This window comes from Capricornis sumatraensis, chromosome 5 (genome assembly GCF_032405125.1).
Source record: "Capricornis sumatraensis isolate serow.1 chromosome 5, serow.2, whole genome shotgun sequence".
Taxonomy (NCBI): domain Eukaryota; kingdom Metazoa; phylum Chordata; class Mammalia; order Artiodactyla; family Bovidae; genus Capricornis; species Capricornis sumatraensis.
In genome coordinates this window covers 102,901,038-102,922,566 of record NC_091073.1, presented here as the reverse complement: position 1 = coordinate 102,922,566, position 21,529 = coordinate 102,901,038, and the positions used below count along the sequence as shown (strand labels likewise).

At 44.0% G+C, this 21,529-nt stretch overlaps 1 protein-coding gene across 1 annotated transcript; it reads right to left on the bottom strand.

The window, feature by feature from the left end:
- Window positions 1-2,176: 2,176 nt before the first annotated feature.
- On the bottom strand, window positions 2,177-20,358 carry LOC138080078 (aldo-keto reductase family 1 member B10-like). The gene is given in 11 exon segments (XM_068972993.1): window positions 2,177-2,219; window positions 4,950-5,014; window positions 6,196-6,279; window positions 7,086-7,167; window positions 7,543-7,602; window positions 7,604-7,647; window positions 7,906-8,028; window positions 13,649-13,729; window positions 14,725-14,841; window positions 18,555-18,722; window positions 20,293-20,358. Coding segments are annotated over 11 exon segments (933 nt in total).
- Between the last annotated feature and the right edge of the window lie 1,171 nt (window positions 20,359-21,529).

Below are 21,529 nucleotides of genomic sequence, written 5' to 3'. Positions count from 1 at the left end.
AATCTTTCCCATCATCAGGGTCTTTTCCAATGAGTCAGCTCTCCACATCAGGTGGCCAAAGGATTGGAGTTTCAGCTTCAACATCAGTCCTTCCAATGAACACCCAGGACTGATCTCCTTTAGGATGGACTGGTTGGATCTCCTTGCAGTCCAAGGGACTCTCAAGAGTCTTCTCCAACACCACAGTACAAAAGCATCAATTCTTCGGTGCTCAGCTTTCTTTATAGTCCAACTCTCACATCCATACATGACCACTGGAAAACTATAGCCTTGACTAGACAGACCTTTGTTGAGAAAGTAATGTCCCTGCTTTTTAATATGCTGTCTAGGTTGGTCATAACTTTCCTTCCAAGGAGTAAGCGTCTTCTAATTTCATGGCTGAAGTCACCATCCGCAGTGATTTTGGAGCCCAGAAAAATAAAGTCAGCCATTGTTTCCACTGTTTCCCCATCTATTTGCCATGAAGTGATGGGACCAGATGCGGTGGCTGCGATGGCTCAGGAGTACAGCACCACCCAAGAGGAGCTACCCTACGTCCAAGGTAAGGAGCAAGTGGCTGCGCCTTGCTGGAGCAGCCATGAAGAGACACTCCACGTCCAAGGTAAGAGAAACTCAAGTAAGACTGTCTCCTAAACCTCTGCAAAAGCCCTTTTGGAAACCACAAGAATGTCAGATGAGAGAGACTTATCTGAAGCAGTTTCCTGTACATGCCAGAGTATCCAATACATTTCCTGGGATGAGAGACCTCTTGAGCAAACTAAATGCAAGAGGAACTTTTTCCCAAGAAAGGATGGGCATGAAGGTGCTGCCAGGACAATCTTACTTGCTTCAAGCAGCATCACTATAGCTAGGAAAGGCTGAGTGCCTGAAATTACCTGAAGAGATCCTGCAGAAGGTAGAATGGGATGTTTGGGCAGATGGGGACCCACAAAGAGCAAAGTTAGCAACACCCTGCACAGGCAGAACTCCACCCAAGGTCTAACATTCTGAACTTAAAACAACAGACTTTAAGGGAATATGCCAAAGAGGGAATCCAGCTGGTAATATGTGCCTTCATGGCTATGACCTCATCTGTCCTTGCCAGTCACCACACAGCATTCCCATCCTACCAGTCCAAAAGCCAGAAACCCAAGAATATCACTTTATACAGGACCTGAGAGCAATAAATCAGGTAGCTGAGGACATTCATCTGGTGGCACCCAACCCCTATACCTTACTTTCTCTGGAGATTTCTGCTGGCTTACAGTTTTGGGCCTACATAGCTTCCCTGGTGGCTCAGATGGTAGAATCCACCTGCAAGGGAGGAGACCTGGGTTCCATCCCTGGGTCAGGAAGATCCCCTGGAGAAGAGAATGGCTACGCACTCCAGTATTCTTGCCTGGAAAATCCCATGGAAGAGGAGCCTGGCAGGCTACAGTCCATGGGGTCACAAAGAGACCTTTTATTGCACATCCCAAAGTCCTGAATCACAGGGATTTTTTGCTTTTGAATAGGATGACCCAGAGACCAAATTGAAACATCAGTTCTGCTGGATTGTGCCTCCCCAGAGATTCAAGAATGCTTCTCCCAGTTTTAGGGGAGCCCTAGCCAAAGGACTACTGTAGGTCTAAAGGACCTACAGTTATATGAGGGAGCCTTTCTTCAGTATGTAAATGACATTTTGATTGCCAGTGAACCCGAAGATCTCCCAGAGCCTTTGAAACCTGGTTCATCCACTTATAACCTGAGTGGCCCTGACCAAGTGCCTTGGCCTCCCCATTCTTGCATTTCATCTTTTGAGCAATGTAAGGGGTAGTTGCAGGATTCAGTGAATCACACATACAAAAAGCACCCAAATAGTGCTGGCGCATAGTAAACTCTCAATACCTGTTGGTTATTATTATTCTTTATTATTTTCAGTTATCATATCCTCAAGTTTAGTGGAGTCCCCGTGATCAGATTCAAGAAGCGAGGGGGAAAAAAAAATGTAATTGGCTTATCTAAGTCGAATCTCCCAGTTGTAATCTGTTCCTTTGGTTGAACAAGCCAGTCCAGATACAGCAACTGCCTAACTCCTGGACTTCAGCAGGGCAGGCTCGGTGTGATTTCAGATAAGCTTGGTTACAACAGGACGCTGGTGGAGAGAATTACACTTCAGTAAGATGAAGAAGGAGAGTGTGCATCAAGAGATTCAGCTTCAATATTCTGCATAGAAGGGATACTCCTCCAGACTTTTCAGCCTGCAGAGGAAACAGTCGTGAAGAATATGCCAATGTTAAACTTTGGGTTAAACGGCATTCTTCTTCATGGATCCTCTGAGCTTTGGATCTTCATGGATCCTCTCAGCCTCTCCCCTTCCCCCAAGATTTTATAAGAACCCAAGTCTTCCTCCACCTTCCATCAAACAGATCTGAAGGGTATGCTAGGAAGGAGGGTGGGGGGACGGTGATCAGGACACCAGAAAGTTTCATAATGGTAGCTAATAATAACCCTGGAAGGAACAACAATAGAATAACTTGGGCTTGTTATGATCATTGAATGAGTTAATGATACATGCACTGGGCTTAGGGTGCCTGGCACATTCTAAGGTAACACTCAAGAGATGTTAGCTGTATTTAATCCTATCATTCCAATTTTGCAAATAAAGAAACCAGCCTGGGAAATTCACCCAAGATCACAAGTCTAATACATTAAGTGTTAGAGCTGGGATTTGAACTGGATGGATTCAATCCTGAGTCCCATCCCTCTAATGCCTCCAGGGGAGAAGCAGTTTCCCCTCCAGGAAGGTATTACTTTATTTTAAATATTTTATTTTATTTTATTTAGTAGTTTTGGTCTTTGTTGTGACACATAGGATCTTCAAACTTCATTTTGGGATGTGGAATCTTTAACTGTGGCATGTGGGATTTATTAATAGTTGCCCGACCATGGATAGAACCCAGGCTTCCTGCATTGGGAACATGGACTCCTAGCCACTGAACTACCAATGAAGTCCCTCATTTTACCTTTTTTTTTTTGGCTGTTTTTAATTTTTTTTAATTGGAGGATGATTGCTTTACAATGTTGTGTTGGTTTCTGCCATACAACAAGGTGAATCAGTCATAAGTATACATATATCCCCTTCCTCTTGAGCCTCCCTCCTACCTCCCTCATTTTACTTTTGACACTTCTTGTCATTCTAAGTAGCTGCTGCTTGTTCTCCAACAAAAGTAAGGGCTTCCCAGGTGGTGCAGTGGTAAAAAATCTACCTGCCAATGCAGGAGACTCAAGAGACTCCGGTCCAATCCTTGGGTCAAGAAGATCCCCTGGAGTAGGAAATGGCGACCCACTCCAGTATTCTTGCCTGGAGAATTCTGGACAAAGGGGCCTGGCGGGCTACAGTCCATGGGGTTGCAGAGTCAGACACAACACTTTCACTTTTCAAACACTTCGAACTTTACTGGGTATTGTAAACATTTCCCAAGGCAAACTCCTGATTTCTTTGCCCTATATGGCAATTCCATCTTGTGTGTGAATCAGGCAACACCAGAACCAAAGATTTGGAGCCTCCTTAGAATCCTAATGGCTCAGATCCAATTGGCACTGCTTTCCTAATGTATTTAGAATGAGATGGTTCTCTCTACTTACCATTACCCAGGTCCAGCCACTGTCGTCTTTTCCCCTGGGTTATCACAACAGTCTCCCTGTAGTCTCTCAATTCAGAAGTCAGAGTGGGGCTTTTAAAGCACAAGCCTCAGAATCCTCAACTGGCTTCCCAGCACCCTCAGAGCCAAAGGCCCTCCTCACAGTGTCCACCTGGCTCTGCTTGCTCTGAGCCCCTGACACTGCTGGCCTCGCCTCTTCTCCATCTGCCGCTCACTCGCTCTGCTCCAGCCCCACTCGCCCTCTTACTCAAGTGCTCTAAACACAATTCCACCTCAGGGCCTTTGAGCTTGCCGTCCTCACTGCCTGGAATGCTGTTCCCCAGGCATCTACAGGGCTCGTCCCTCACTTCCTTCAGGTTTCTGCTCAACTGTCACCAATCAGCAAATCTTCCTCTGACTTCCCCTATTGTAAGGGATCACTCCCCCACCACCCTCCACTCCCTATTCCCTTACTACCCTACTTGATTTTTCTGCATAGCCTTTATTGCAGTCTGATAAATATGTATGTATATATATGTGTGTGTGTGTATGTATATATATACATATATATAGAGAGAGCTTATTTCTGTATTCTCTCAATAGAAAATAGAGAAGTTAGATAAAATAGGGAATGGAATGGAGTAGAGAAGGCAGACAATGCCTTCCTACGTTTCACTTTCTTTGTCAGTTGTAGGATTCACACTTACTTAACATATTCATTTGTGAGTTTGTTTCGGTACTCTCTTACTAGAATGTAAGACTGTGAAGGCAGGAACTCTGTCTAGATGAGAGTGCCTGGGACATAGTAGATGCTCAATAAATACTTAGTGGATGAAAGGATGAATGACTGCCTCTGCCTTCTACCTACTGACAACATATTCTCTCTTAAGATTCCAGTACGACATCCAGGAGTTCCAACAATATGCATCAGTTAAGGATATGTCTACCCTGGTGCCTCAGATAGTAAAGAATCTGCCTGCAATGCAGGAGACCCAGGTTCAGTCCCTGGGTCGGAAAGATCCCCAGGAGGAGGGCACGGCAACCCACTCCAGTATTCTTGCCTGGAGGATCCCCATGGGCAGAGGAGCCTGGTGGGCTGCAGCCTGTGGGGTTGCAAAGGATCAGATGCAACTGAGTGATTGAGCACACACGCCCTCTCTTTCCTCATAATGAGTCTAGGCATTCCAGTTTTGATTTTCAACACCACCAGAAAATGGCATTTGAAATGAAAGTAGTTCCAGTTATCTTTCAATCCTTCTAGCTAAACTTCTACCAATTCAGACAAACTCCCAGCAATCCTCCTAATTAACTCAGCCCAGCGTCACTTACGAGTTAAAGGTGTAGTACCGCCAGTTTCTGTTGAGGCTGAGTAGGGTCGCCATGTCCTCATCGCTCAGTTTAAAGTCAAAGACCTGGAAAAGTGAGAATTCCAGAACATCATCAGCAAGCCGGTTCCTGGTGCAATTTGAGATCTCCAGGCACACTAGCAGGGAGCAAGCTCACATCCACAGCAGTAACTAGCCAAGGGAGTTTCTTCCATTATGTCCACCAGACACAAATGGCTCTAAATTGGGTGCTACACAGAGACTGCCATGTTTCTGAGGTTTTGTGTTCCAAAGCCTGTAAGCCTCCTTGCCTTACAGGCTCTGAACTGCACAGCCCCCTGATGGACACGTGGGTTCCTCCAGAAGGGCAGGTCTTCTAGTATGGTCTATACCTCTCCTGCTGCTAGGAGGCAGATCTTAGGCAGGACAGTCTGCTGTTGTGTGTGGCCCACAGCATAACTGTTTGGGGACAGCCAAGACCTTCTCAGTCAGGGGTGAGTGGTACAGCTGTGCTCACACCTGACAGGACATCACCGGCTGCTCCCCCAGCCCACCCGTGGTCGTGGGCCCTTCACCTCAGCCCTGAGGTCAGCTCCCTGGCCCGAGAGATGGCAAGGTGGTGGGAAGGTGGTGGAAGCCCACAGAAAGCACAGGGACAGCATGAGAGACCTGGTGAAGGAGTCTCTCCCACCCCCTCCTCCACTGAGAACACCAGCTTGCTCCTTGGAAGAAAAGCTATGCCCAACATAGACAGCATATTAAAAAGCAGAGACATTACTTTATTGACAAAGGTCCATCTAGTCAAACTTTGGTTTTTCCAGTAGTCATGTATGGATGTGAGAGTTGGACTACAAATAAAGCTGAGCACCGAAGAATTGATGCTTTTGAACTGTAGTGTTGGAGAAGACTCTTGAGAGTCCCTTGGACTGCAAGGAGATCCAACCAGTCAATCCTAAAGGAGATCAGTCCTGAATATTTACTGGAAGGACTGATGCTGAAGCTGAAACTCCAATACTTTGGCCACCTGATGCGAAGAACTGACTCATTTGAAAAGACCCTGATGCTGGGAAAGATTGAAGGCAGGAGGAGAAGGGGATGACAGAGGATGAGATGGTTGGATGGCATCCACTGACTCGATGGACAGGAGTCTGAGCAAGCTCCGGGAGTTGGTGATGGACAGGGAAGCCTGGCGTGCTGCAGTCCATGGGGTTGCAAAGAGTCGGACACAGCTGAGCCACTGAACTGAACAGAACCAGCCAGAACTTTACCTGAAAGTTCTCGGTGATGTGTGCGAGCGTCACAGACTTGGGAATTACAATTACGTGCCTCTGGATCTGGAAATGGATCAGAACCTGTGCAGAAGGGGATTTCTCGTTTACACTCAACTGCAACGACCACTCCCTCTACTTTTTCAGAAAATGAAACATCTCTGCCATTCACTGTGTCTTTATTAAGTTACAATAGCTAATATACACTGAACACTTTATAGCTATCAGGTAACTTCTCAGTCCTCTGCTCAATTCTCTCCCTTAATCCTCACAACAACCCTATATTCTTCCTTTTTAAAAAAGAAAGTGACCTGGGATCATGTTTGGGATCGTCCGGCTGATAAGTAGTGGAGCTGGGATCTGAGCGCAAGTGTTTCGGCTGCAAAGCCATGTTCTTGTTCTCGGTCCTCTAGTCTCAACAGAAGTTGTTAGAGACCATCCCTGTTTCAGTGATAACCATGCTATTTCCTGGAGGTCCGAACAAACAGACTTTCAAGGAAAGGCCTTAGGAGGCTTCCTCTCTTGTTCCCTTTCCCTTCAAGGAGTAAAATGGGTGCTTTCCCAATGGTCCAGTGGTTAAGAATCCTCCTTGCCATGCCAGGGATACTGGTTCAATCCCTGATCTGGGAAGAGCCCACATGCCTCAGAGCAACTAAGCCCACGCACCACAACTACTGAGCCTGCAACAAGAGAAGCCACTGCAATGAGAAGCCCATGCATGGCCACAAAGAGTAGCCCCCACTCACCCCAACTAGAGAAATCCCTCTCACAGCAATGAAGACCCAGCATAGCCAAAAAATAAAATAACATAAATACAGGAGTTAAAGGAAGACAATATTAAGAATCACACAAGACTAGTTTGTGGCAGGTAAAGCAACTACACATTATACCTGGGCTGTGGATTTTTTGTGCTTTGCAGCAATCTCATTACTCTTGGGATCCTCCAGTAGAGAAGGGTCCTCTGGTTTGGCCCTAGGGGGAGAAAGATGGCTGGTGTGCATAATCACCATGGCTACCATACATAGATGAATATTACTCCAGTGATGGGCCCAAGGCTGATCGTCAGTCTACCTCATGTGGTAGATACGGTAAAAAGATTTGAAAGCTTCATGTCTTACCCATGGGTCCACCCATGGGTTCTGAAGCCTCAGGAGTTTTTGCAAAGGCTGGTCCAGTGCTGGGTGGTTAAACTGGAGTATTCCCAAAGGGTTGTTGTTTTTTTTTTTTTTTTTTTAAGTTCCCATATTTTCCCCACTGTTTGAGTATGCCAGGCACATTGCCTTACACGCATTTTTCTTTCTGATGGCTTTCTTAAAAGAATGTTGAGAGAAAGATCAGATGCCTCACCCAGATCTATTTGGACAGCCTAGGGGGCTATAAGCCATGACACTGATGCCCTTGGACTGAGTACTGGATCAATTTCTCCTGCGTGAGGTATGGGTGACACTCAATCTGTAAAAGCAAGCAATTCTCATCACTGGGAAAATCCACCTGCTCTTTGAGCTGCTCATAGGGAGTTCTACACAGAGAAAAAGGTCTATCAGCAAAGACCAAATCATGCCTCTTGCTAGGCTGGCTAAACCAGACCCCAAGACCTGTCTTCCATGAGATGCCTGACCTTCAAGATGAGACAGTGCAAACCATTGAACTTGCCTCCAGACATCTAAGAAATAATAGAGCAGAACCCTTACCCTTTAGTAAACAACTTACCTGGTTCATCACTGGTTTATATTTCAGTCCAGGTTTGTTCAAGAGTCTCTCGATCTGAAAGTGGTTGAAGTTCGAGATCCCAATGTTTTTCACCAGCCCCTCGTCCACCAGCTCCTCCAAGGCCTGTCATAGAAAGGGACAACTTTGGCCATTGCTAGAGGGGTCTCAAGGACCCTCTAGTTTGGCTTAGTTTGGTTTAGTCCTCTCTGGGACAGGAATATGTGTGTGGATTAGCAGAACTAATAAAAAGAATTTGACTTTCTAACATAAACCCACAGTGATAAGAAAACAGACTCTGCATGATTTACAAAAGACCATGAAATTTTTGTACCATGAAGTTTTATGTCCCTGGATATGTTCCAGTGTCTCCTGGTTTATAGTCTGTGGGAACTTGAATAGAATCTGTATACTGCTGTTGTGTGAAAATTGTATAAATCTTAATTACATCGAATTGGTTGATAGTGCTTTTCAGGTCTACTATAGCTTTCTATTTTTCTGTCTATTCATTCTATTAATTTTTGAGAGCTTGTTATTGAAATTCCAACTAAAATTCTTAATTCATCTACTAAAAAGATAATTGTAATATGTAGTAGAACTATATGTAACCTTGTTCTGTATTTTCCAAGTCTCCTGTAAATGTGTTATCATACTTCCATAATTTAAAAAATAAGAAAGAAGGGGGGAAAAGGAATTTTCCATCCAGCCCATGAGTAGAGAGGAAAGCAGGAGCAAAGCCTTTGAGGCGAGGACGAGCATGAGGTGTTCGGGGGACAGTCGAGCCAGCGGTTCTCAAAAATGGCTGCAATTCGGAATCACCTGACAGCTTTAAAATATACTAATGCCTAGAGACTTCTCTGGTGGTCTGATGGTGGAGAATCCGCCTCCCAGTGCAAGGAGCATGGGTTGGAGCCCTGGTCCAGGAAGATACCATACGCTGCATGTGGAGCAACTAACCCCGTGCACCACAACTACTGAGCTGTGCGCCTAGAGCCTGCGTTCCACGAGAGAAGCCAAAGCAACGAGAAGCTGGTGCCCTGCAACTAGAGAGTAGCCCGTGCTCTCCACAATGAGGGGAGGCCCAGGGGCAGCTATGAAGACCCACGGCAGCCAAAAACAAATAGTTAAAAATGCATACATATATATACTGATGCCCAGATTCTACCCTCAGAGTTTCTTATCAAATCTGTGTAGCATGTGGCCTCAGCACTGGGATCATTAAAACTCCCCAGGTGATTTTAATGCATAGAGAGGACCACTACGGTAGATGATATAGTCTTTAAATTGGACAAATAAAATTTAGAACTGATGAGATGGCAAAGTCCCCAAACCGCCTGAGTTGGGCCATGAACCAGTGTAACTGTTTCTGTGTAGCGTGGAGCAGGTACAGGTGGGTGTGTGACACATCTTGACATTGTTTCACTCTTTTTCTCCCATCTGCTTCAGGGTGTTCAAGAAGGTTTCTGTTGAACTGGTTATGGGTCCGCATAAACTTTGATTGCTTCAGTCCTGCCTTTTCTTCCTAGATTCTTTGAACTTGATCATCAAAATCTTTCATTTAGTAATCATTCTCAAATCCATTCTAAGGATACAGCAATGTGAAAATCAGGGTACTTTTTACAGAGAACAATGATATAGTTGTCACAATGAATACTACTAAGTATTCGTTAAGAATAGGGGCAACATCATTTAAAAGTGGATATTTAATTTCCAAATACATGGAGTTTTAAAAGTATCTTTGATATTAATTTCTCATGTAGATGCTTTCTTCCCTGCATCTGCCCTCTGTGTTCTTTCAGTCTTCTAACCTTATTGAGGCTTTCAATGGATAAGTCAAAGAGCTCTCCTGGTAAATGTCACACTGCACTTGAAAATATGTGGGTTATTTTCATATATCTTGATCTCTAACATAAATCCACAGTGATAGAGAACAGACTCTGTATGATTTCAATACATTTAGACCATAAAACTTTTGCAACTTGTTTTATATCCCTGGATATGTTCCAGTGTCTCCCAGTTTATAGTCTATGAGAACTTGAATTTGTATCGTGTTGTGTGAAAATTCTGTAAATCTTTATTATGTTGAATTGGTTCATGGTACTTTTCAGGTCTACTATTTCCTTCTACTTTTATGTCTATTCATTCTATTAATTTTTGAGAGTTTGATATTGAAACTCCAACTAAAAATCTCAATTTATCTACTTAAAAACATCATAACATTTAGTGGAACTATATGTAACTTTGTCTTGTATTTTCCAAGTCTCATGTAAATGTGTTATCATAATTTCATAACTTAAAAAAAATAAAAAAGAAAGAAAAAATAGAATAAGATCAAAACTCTTGTGGAAACAATACTAGAGGTGTCTCAGTCTCCATATCTCACAAAGAATAATCCCTAAGATATTTCAGAGGTCTTAGTTTACCAAGGTAATGTATATGACAGAACCCTCTTGTCAAAGTTAATGCAAAAGCTTAGTCTATTGAAATCTTAGGCTCTGTGGTAAGTCTTATCATAACTTTCATTCTCAGGAATAAAACATTCACTGAGTTGAGTCCATGCACATAAAACATTCAGTTCAGTTCAGTGGCTCAGTTGTGTCCGACTCTTTGCAGCCCCATGGACTGCAGCACACCAGTCTTCCCTGTCCTTCACCAACTCCCGGAGCTTGCTCAGACTCCTGTCCATCAAGTCAGTGGATGCCATCCAACCATCTCATTCTCTGTCGTCCCCTTCTCCTCCTGCCTTCAATCTTTCCCAGCATCAGGGTCTTTTCTAATGTCTTTTCTTCACAATAGGTGGCCAAAGTATTGGAGTTTCAGCTTCAGCGTCAGTCCTTCCAGTGAATATTCAGGATTGATTTCCCACCATTAGATGGTTCATTAAATCATCATCCTGAAATATTTCTCTCACAGGAGGTTGTTGGTGGTAGGAAAATAAACATGTTGACTTTTGAAAAAACTATCTTAGTACCAGAATTCATGTTTCTCTTTATGGCTACTCTTTTGGCACTAACAGAAAGAAAGTAGCATATTTTCTTGAAAATTCAGGCTTCATAAATTTGTTTTAATGAGTATATCTAACAAGTGTTTAAGACTATGTAGTTGGATAAAGACTTGTGTGGTCATTAGGTTAAAAAGAATATGTAAAGCTAAGAAAAACAACATTTTGAAACTTGAAGTTTGAACCCACCTTCATGTATGTGGGCTCAACCAGCTTTTGGCTTGTACAGCAATGATGTTCTGTCACATTTACCATGGATTTATATTTAAGTATATGTTCAAGATAGCAGAACGTTTGACAGAATGATGCCTTCATAAGATTTTCCCAAGAGAACTTGATTTACTTATATATATACTTATGTATACACACACACACACACACACACACACACATATATCCCTGGAGGAGGGCATGGCAACCCACTTCAGTATTCTTACCTGGAGAATCTCATGGACAGAGGAGCCTGGTGGGCTGCAGACCATAGGATCAAAAAGAGTCGGACACAACTGAAGCGACTGTGTGTGTGTGTGTGTGTGTGTGTGTGTGTGTGTGTGTATGCTCTTGCTCATGAGATATTGCCAATGGCTTATTATTTAGAATGGCTTTTAATCACATAATCATTGCTCTTTTATTATTGCTAACTTTTAAATGTCTTTCTGTTGTTTTTTGATGAATTTCTTTTTATTTTTGGTCGCATTGGGCCCTCATTGCTGCACGAGGGCTTCCTCCAGTTGTGGTGAGCAGGGGCTGCTCTTTTCTGCAGAGCACGGGCGCTAGGGCGCATGGGCCTCAGTAGTTGCTGCTCCCGGCTCTAGAGCAGTCTCAGTACTTGTGGTGCACCGGCTTAGTTCCTCCCAGGCACAGGGATCTTCCTAGATCAGGAGTGAAATCCGTGTCCCTGCATTGGCAGGCAGATTCTTTACCACTGAGTCATCCAGGAAGATTTACATTATTAGTATCCTTTGGAAGATTTTTTTTTTAAGAAGCAGAAGAAACTGAGGTTTCAAGGAGTTAAATAACCTGCACTAAATTTGGAAAACTCAGCAGTGGCCACAGGACTGGAAAAGGTCAGTTTTCATTCCAATCCCAAAGAAAGGCAATGCAAAAGAATGCTCAAACTACCACACAATTGCACTCATCTCACATGCTAGTAAAGTAATGCTCAAAATTCTCCAAGCCAGGCTTCAGCAATACGTGAACTGTGAACTTCCTGATGTTCAAGCTGGTTTTAGAAAAGGCAGAGGAACCAGAGATCAAATTGCCAACATCTGCTGGATCATGGAAAAAGCAAGAGAGTTCCAGAAAAACATCTATTTCTGCTTTATTGACTATGCCAACGCCTTTGACTGTGCGGATCACAAGAAACTGGAAAATATGAATGAGATGGGAATATCAGACCACCTGACCTGCCTCTTGAGAAACCTATATGCAGGTCAGGAAACAACAGTTAGAACTGGACATGGAACAACAGACTGGTTCCAAATAGGAAAAGGAGTATGTCAAGGCTGTATATTGTAACCCTGCTTATTTAACATATATGCAGAGTACATCATGAGAAACGCAGGGCTGGAAGAAGCACAAGCTGGAATCAAGATTGCCGGGAGAAATATCAATAACCTCAGATATGCAGATGACACACCCTTATGGCAGAAAGTGAAGAGGAGCTAAAAAGCCTCTTGATGAAAGTGAAAGAGGAGAGTGAAAAAGTTGGCTTAAAGCTCAACATTCAGAAAACTAAGATCATGGCATCTGGTCCCATCACTTTATGGCAAATAGATGGGGAAACAGTGGAAACAGTGGAAACAGTGTTAGACTTTATTTTGAGGGTCTCCAAAATCACTGCAACTGGTGAATGCGGCCATGAAATTAAAAGACGCTTACTCCTTGGAAGGAAAGTTATGACCAACCTAGATAGCATATTCAAAAGCAGAGACATTACTTTGCCAACAAAGTTCCGTCTAGTCATAGCTATGGTTTTTCCTGTGGTCATGTATGGATGTGAGAGTTGGACTGTGAAGAATGCTGAGCACCGAAGAATTGATGCTTTTGAACTGTGGTGTTGGAGAAGACTCTTGAGAGTCCCTTGGACTGCAAGGAGATCCAACCAGTCCATTCTAAAAGAGATCAGTCCTGGGTGTTCATTGGAAGGACTGATGTTGAAGCTGAAACTCCAATACTTTGGCCACCTCATGTGAAGAGTTGACTCATTGGAAAGGACCCTGATGCTGGGAAGGATTGGGGGCAGGAGGAGAAGGGGACGACAGAGGATGAGATGGCTGGATGGCATCACTGACTCGATGGACGTGAGTCTGAGTAAACTCCGGGAGTTGGTGATGGACAGGGAGGCCTGGTGTTCTGCGATTCATGGGGTCGCAAAGAGTTGGACACGACTGAGCGACTGAACTGAACTGAACTGACTGAAGTTACTTTAATCAATACCTGCAATCCCAGGGCAACACTGTTTCAAATCCCTCCCCCTGGTTTAAGAATAAACTGGGTATCCTCTGAAGTCAGGCATGCTGTATTCCCAGTCTCCTTTGAGGATTCAGTCTTAGTTTTCAAAAATATAAGAAGTGTCAGGTGAACCCCAAAAGTCAAAGGTGATTAGGAAGGAGTTCAAAGAATTAGAAAATGATGATGAGCTAAAACCTCATTGAGCACCTGGGCTCCTTCACACTGGTATAGACCCTTGTAGATGACTGAAGGCAAGTTTTCACTCCCAGCCCACTGCGAACAAGATGGAACTTACTCCCAAGTGTCCAAGAATGTTGCTTTACTGTTGATGGTATTGCCTTTATTGTCTTTGGGAGTAAAGTCCTCCCCAGGCTATAAATGTGAAACAAGAAGCTTAGCGCAGTATGCATCTAAACACTTGATTCTGTCAAGTGAGTTTTCAGGATCCTGACTCATCCTAAACACCCACATCTGCATACCATTTTTTTTTCAAGCTCCACAGTATCAATTTTGGAGAACATAGTTGAAATAAAATCTCTGGATCAATCTGCCGGAATATAAAACATAAGTTCTTATATTTTAGAAATTATTGGACTTTTTTTCTTTTGGCCATGCCACACAGCTTCTGAGATCTTAGTTTCCTAACCAGGGATTGAACCCATGCCCTTGGCAGTGAAAGCATGGAGTCCTGATCATTGTACCCTCAGGGAATTCCCAGAAATTGCTGGACTGATTTTAAAATCTATCATAAGAACATCCCAGAAGCCACCATTAGCCCCGTGGACATAGACTTCTCACAAGCACTTGGGGACAAAGTTCAATTTCATAAGGTGAGAGAGCTGGGAATTCACGTCCCTCAGGCTCTCTGGCAAAGGCAGGAGCAGAGTCCCATTTACTCACTGAGCACTGGCTACCTTTCAGCACAATCATACTTGGGCTTTTCTCCAGAATGGCATTCCCAGTGCCTCAGTTAATGAGAGGATTGAGCCCTGAAACAGCATTATGTAAGAGCTGCCCTGGGAGGAGAGCCCTTGGCATGGAATCAGGACCAAAGCAGAGTGGCAGTTGCAGCTTGCCTGAACTGCTAGAAGTCATAGTTTTCTCAAACGTAACAGAGAAAGCCAAGGTGTGGGGTCACCTCTACATTGGTCCATGGACTTGGATTCCTTTTCAGGCCAGTGTCTTTCTGCTCCACCGTCTCATCCTGAAAACTTTCCTGTGGAGTCCTGAAGTGCAAGGCCTCTTGCTTCAGCTCACCTTGGTCCCCTGCCTCCAGCCCCCAACCCTCCCCTCCCCACTCCTGACACAGCTGCTATCTTCCAACACGTGCCCAGGAACCAGAGACTGGGACAGGGAGGAACTTCAACCTGTAATGCCTGTAGAAAGTGAATAAGGTAGAGGTCCAGATAGTCCAGTCTCAGATCCTTGAGGGTCTTCTGACAGGATTCCCTCACTAGATGCTTCTCCATGAAGGTGGGCCACAGCTGTAGAGAGGACAACAGGGAGAAATCAGCAGTGGACAGAGAAGGGCTACCTTTTCTGCTTTCCCTGCTTTTTGACCCTCAGCTTGAGCTAACCCCAGGGGCAGGCCATTTACAGCACAGGTGGTTCAGATGCGTCATCCAGGGATGCAAGGTCACCAGGTCACTCTGAAAGTCACTGACATCTCTTAAGTGTCAAGGGCAAGTCATCTTTTTGACTCACCTGGTATTGTATGTATTTGTTACATCAGGTGCCATATTGGGCACAGACTCAGTGTTTGTTTACATGTGCCATCCTCTTCCTCAGCAGTAGCGTTTCTGAAGTTGTGAATTGTGGCCAGCATTTAAGTTCCTAAGCCTTTGGGAACAGGTGGTCCTCTACTGCTCTCCTGTCTCCAAGCCCATGGGCCACCAACAATAACTCTACAAGGAATTTATCCAGATGCAACCAGTGGGGTCTATTTGTCCCACTAGGTACATGCACTTTCCAAGTACCTGTAACTAGTCAGTCCCTTTTAGCAAATTGGGTATAATGTATATTCAGTGATTCTCAATCCTCTCTCACTCCACCCCTCCCTCTGTTTATAACATTCTGTAACTTGCCTTTTACTAGACTGAACTGAAGTGAAATTCATATATGACAATAAGTATGTCCCACCATTTTCCAAAGTACCTGCCAGCTGAGAACCTCTGGGCTACAACCACTGAGACCACAGTGCTGAAAAGTGGAGCTTCAGGATCCAGTTGTAGCCTTAGCTTTCGGCTGCCAGGGGGAAGATGGAACCCACCAATAGGGAACAGGGATGCTAAAGACACCACCCTGGCTCAATGGAGACTATTCCTCTAGGGCTGAAGCCACTCAAGAAGAGTGGGTAGCATCAGCATCAATGCACCAACACTGGATGCTAATGTGGATGTTTGTGTCCAGGGACGTTATAAAGACAGCGATGAAGACAGCTAGGGGAAGTGACCTGGATGCTCTTGTTGTTGTTCATTCACTCAGTCATGTCCAACTCTTTGTGACCCCATGGACTACAGAATGCCAGGCTTCCCTGTCCTTCCCTGTCTCCCTGAGTTTGCTCCATTGAGTCAGTGATGCCATCCAACCATCTCATCCTCTGTAACCCTTTCTCCTCCTGCCCTCAATCTTTCCCAGCATCAGGGTCTTTTCCAATGAGTCAGATCTTTGCATCATGGCCAAAGTATTGGAGCTTCAGCTTCAGCCTCAGTCTTTCCAATGATTATTCTGGGTTGATTTCCTTTAGCATTGACTAGTTCGATCTTCTTGCTGTCCAAGGGACACTAAAAAGTCTTCTCCAGCACCACAATTTAAAACATCAATTCTTCAGTGCTCAGCCTTCTCTATAGTCCAACTCTCACATCCGTACGTGACTACCGAAAAAACCGTAGCTTTGATTATATGAAACTTTGTTGGCAAAGTGATATCTCTGCTTTTAACATGCTGTCTAGGTTTGTCATAGCTTTCCTTCCAAAGAGCAAGTGTCTTTTAATTTCATGGCTGCAGTCACCATCCGTAGTGATTTTGGAGCCCAAGAAAATAAAGTCTGCCACTGTTTCCTTTTCTTTTCTCCATCTACTTGTCATGAAGTGATGGGACCAGATGTCATGATCTTTGTTTTTTGAATGTTGAGTTTTAAGCAAGCTTTTTCACTCTCCTCTTTCACCTTCATCAAGAGGCTCTTTAGTTTCTCTTCTCTTTCTGCCATTAGGGCTGTATCATCTGCATATATGAGCTTGTTGATATTTCTCCTGGCAATCTTGATTCCAGCTTGTGCTTCATCCAGTCTGGCATTTCACATGAGGTACTCTGCATATAAGTTAAATAAGCAGGGTGACAATATACAACCTTACCGTACTCCTTTCCCAATTTTGAAACAGTCCTTTGTTCTATGTCTGGTTTTAATTGTTGCTTCTTGACCTGCATACAGTTTTCTCAGGAGGCAGGTCAGGTGGTCTGGCATTCCCATCTCTTTAAGAATTTTCCACAGTTTGTTGTGGTCCTCACAGTCAAAGGCTTTGGTGTAGTCAATGAAGCAGAAGTATATATATTCTTTGGAATCCCCTTGCTTTTTCTATGACCCAACAGTTATTGGCAATTTAATCTCTGGTTCCGCTGCCTTTTCGAAATCTAGCTTGCACATCTAGGAGTTCTCAGATCACGTACTGTTGAAGCCTAGCTTGAAGGATTTTGAGCGTTGTCCTGCTAGAATGTGAAATGAGCACCATTATATGGTAGCTTGAGCAATCTTTGGCATTGCCTTTCTTTGGGATTGGAATAAAAAGTGACATTTGCCAGTTTTGTGACCACTGCTGAATTTTCCAAATGTGCTGGCATATTGAGTGCAGCACTTTAACAGTATCATCTTCTAGGATTTGAAATAGCTAAGCAGCAATTCCATCACCCCCACTAGCTTGTTTGTAATAATGCTTCCTAAGGCCTGGCTCTAGGTGAGTGACCACACCATTATGCTTATCTGGGTCATTAAGATCATTTTTGTATAGTTCTTCTGTGTATTCTTGCCATTTCTTCTTAATCTCTCCTGCTTCTGTTAGTTCCTTGCCATTTCTGTCCTTTATTGTGCCCATTTTTGCTTGAAATGTTCCCTTGGTATCTCCTCCTTTTTGAAGGTCTCCAGTAGCCCTACCTACAAAAGTTCATCTAGTCAAAGCTGTGGTTTTTTCCAGTAGTGATGTATGGGCATGAGAACTGGACTATAAAGAAAGCTGAGCACTGAAGAATTGACGCTTTTGAACTGTGGTGTTGGAGAGACTCTTGAGAGTCTCTTGGACTACAAGGAGATCCAACCAGTCCATCCTAAAGGATATCAGTCCTAAATATTCATTGGAAGGACTGATGCTGAAGCTGAAACTTTGGCCACCTGACGTGAAGAACTGACTCATTGGAAAAGACCCTGATGCTGGGAAAAATTGAAGGGAGAAGGGGATGACAGAGGATGAGATCGTTGGATGGCATCAATGACTCAATAGACAGAAGTCTGAGCAAGCTCCAGGAGTTGGTGAAGGACAGGGAAGCCTGGCGTGCTATAGTCCCTGGGGTCGCAAAGAGTTGGACACGACTAAGCTAAACTGAACTGAGTAGCCCCACCATAGCGCATGTAGACTCCAGGATTGGGTTGCCCCAGGCCAAACAACTAATAGGAAGGGAGCACAGCCCACCCACAGCAGACAACTGGATTAAAGATTAACTGAGCATGTCACTGCCCACCTGAACAAGACCCAGTTTTCCCCACAGCCAGTCCCTCCTGTAAGGAAGCTTGCACAAGCCTCTTAACCTCATCCATCAGAGGGCAGACAGAAGCAAGAACTATAACCCCAAAGCCTCCAGAATGAAAATCACAATCACAGAAAGCTAACCAAAATGATCACATGGATCACAGCCTTGTGTAACAAAGCCATGCTGTGCAGGGCCACCCAAGATGGATGGGTCATAGTGGAGAGTTCTGAGCCAACAGGGATGCTGTTAGTGAGATGAACTGTATATATTTGTGCTAGGGTCACTGAGAATCTAGATAGTAAGTGTGGTCCACTAGAGCAGGGAATGGCAAACCACTTCAGTGTTCTTGCCTGCAGAACCCCCTGAACAGTATGGAAAGACAGAATTCTGGGTGCTGACTAGACCCAACACTTCTGCCTGCTTTGAAGTATAGTCTTCCCACCAGGTGAGCCCTTGGTGCCTTGCTCACTATGAAGAGTTCTTCCCGCTTCACAGCCTTCTCTTGGCTCTTCTCTTGGATCGCTTCGCCCACCGCATGCTCATTCTCGTAGGCATAAGCACAGTCCAAGTGGCGATATCCTGTGTCAGTGGCCCCCTTCACAGCGTCTCTGACTTCTCCTAAGCCAGACTGGAAGGAAAAAGAAAAAGCCATCTTCCCAGACCACCTTCAACAGGCTGTCTTACCCAGCCCAGCTTCTCCAAACCAAGATTTCCCTGAGATCCCTTTTTTTAGGGGATACCCGGGAAGAAAGCATGCTTTGGAAAACTTTTCAAAAGAGAAGGAAGAAAAGTGAATTAACTTTATGATTATAGCATCATGTCCCATCCTAACTCAAGCCTATTCCCTTCTGATTCAGGTTCATGCTCCAGCCCAGAAGTGTCTCCAGGTACATAGAAGTGAAGTGAAGTGAAGTCACTCAGTCATGTCCGACTCTTTGCGACCCCATGGACTGTAGCCTACCAGGCTCCTCCATCCATGGGATTTTCCAGGCAAGAGTACTTGGGTGGGTTGCCATTTCCTTCTCCAGGGGATCTTCCTGACCCAGGGATCGAACCCAGGTCTCCTGCATTGCAGTCAGACACTTTACCGTCTGAGCCACCAGGGAAGTCAAGGTATACAGAAGAGACTGCAAACTCTTTCTAATGACCAGGCTACACACTGGACTTGAAATAAACTAAAGGAATTTTCAGAGAAAAAGTAGTTATTACCTCATAAATTCAGGCTCATCTCATGCTAGGTGTGTGACCTGAGCAGACTGGCTAATTTCTCTAAACCTTGTCTGCAAAATGAGAATAATGACAACAGCATCTGCCTCGTGAAGCTATTGCTGCTTCCCAGGTGATGCTAATGGTAAAGAATCCACCTGCTAATGCAGGGGATGTAAGAGATGAGAGTTCTATTCCTGGATCAAGAAGATATCCTGGAGGAGGGCATGGCAACCCACTCCAGTGTTCTTGCTTGGAGAACCCCATGGACAGAGGAGCCTGGTGGACTACAGTCCACAGCGTCACAAAGAGTTGGACAAGACTGAAGTGATTTAGCACACACTCACACGAATGTACATGAGGTGATTGTAGTAAGTGCCACAGTGAGTGTCAAATTTGAAGTACAGCACCAGGCATACACCTAAGAGTCAGTGGATAAAAGACATTATATAATTGTTGCTTCAGAAAAGGAGAAATAGAAAACCTTGTAAAAATGGAATGTCTCCCCTCACTTGAAAGCAGAAAGGTTTTCTTTCATCGAAGAAAGGCAAAAAGGAAAGAGAGAGAGGGAGGGTGGAAAGGAAGGGAGGAAGAAAAAAGGAAGGAAGGGCATTAAAAATACCACATTCTGTCTAATCTAGCCAAGCCAAACAATGAAAGAGAAAGAAGCATTTACTACGGATCTACCTATCCTTTCTTCTGGTGGGCTACAGTCCATGGGGTCACAAAGAGTCAAACACGACTGAGCGACTAACACTTACACTTAAACTGCTTAAAACTTGATACTTGCTAGGAAAGCTCTCACCACTGCTGGAAAAAGTCAGTCTTGGAGCACTACTGCTGAATCAGCCCTGAGAAAGCTACCTCAGTACTGCCTCTGGTGCCCAATATTTACTTCCCCAAAACCCTTGCCTCTGGGCTTTCCCTCAGGACAGGAGGAAATGCCCAAAGCCCCTGGAGGGAAGAAGGTGTCCAGATATTTGCACACTTACTTTCCAGGTGCCCAGGCCCAAGACGGGCACCTTAGCCTTGGTACTGAGCTCCACAAAGGTGGCCATGGTGCATGTAGAAACAGCCCCGAGGGAGCAAGTTAGATGTCTTCTGCCCCATTGAAATGTGCTGACTGCAGGGGAAGCAGCCTGCCCTGGCACAAACAGGGAAGTCCTTTCAGCCTTTATAAGATTCAAGTTAATGAACACCAAACACTGTTACCTTGAGAGAGTTCTCCCTGATTTAAAAAAATGCATGAATTATTTTATGAGTGAAATTTTATCAACAAATTAAAATATATGCACATGGAAAATAAAAATGTGCATCTATTTTAATTGTTCCTGTCTTATTACTCAACTGTTGTAAATTTTTCCCCCCCCTCAGAGCATGGAAACTATCAAAGTATAAGAATATGTTTATCTGTTAACCACCTGGACAGGATCCTTGTATGCTAATATTCATCATATATTATTGATTCTTGTTACTTTTTTAAAAAACAAACTTTGTGATTGAAAAAAAATGCTATGTGCTCAAGTCCAAAGAAGTCCTAAACTTTTAGGCTTCTTTTCCCTTAAGACAATGTTCATGTGAGATTCTTCTTTTTTTTCTTTTAATTTCAATATTTTTATTCACATGAAAAAATTGGAAATAATGTGAGTGTGCTATATAGAAAAATGATCAAGAAATTAATTTGGGTTAGTAGAATTGTTAAATGATGGTGCTGGAGAAGACTCTTAAGTGTCCCTTGAATTGCAAGGAGTCAAACCAGTCAGTCCTAAAGGAAATCAATCCTGAATATTCATTGGAAGGACTGATGCTGAAGTTGAAGCTCCAATACTTTGGCCTCCTGATGTGAAGAACCAACACATTAGGAGACACTGATACTGGAAAAAATTGAAGGCAGGAGGAGAAGGGGTTGACAGAGGATGAGATGACTGAATGGCATCACCAATTCAATGGACATGAGTTTGAGTAAACTCTGAGAGTTAGTGAAGGACAGGGAAGCCTAGCATGTTGCAGTCTATGGGGTTGCAAAGAGTTGAACACAACTGAACAACAATTGAACCTAATACCCTGAGCCCCAGATGGCATGTTGAATCACATGGCATATTTGAGGATGAGATGTACACACTAAAGTTGGTGGTGAAGAGCTCTGGAAGAAGTCTGGGATATGGCAGTATTGTGAATTGCTTTTCTAGTCCTGGAAGCCCTACCTCTGGCCTTCTTTTGTATGAGATT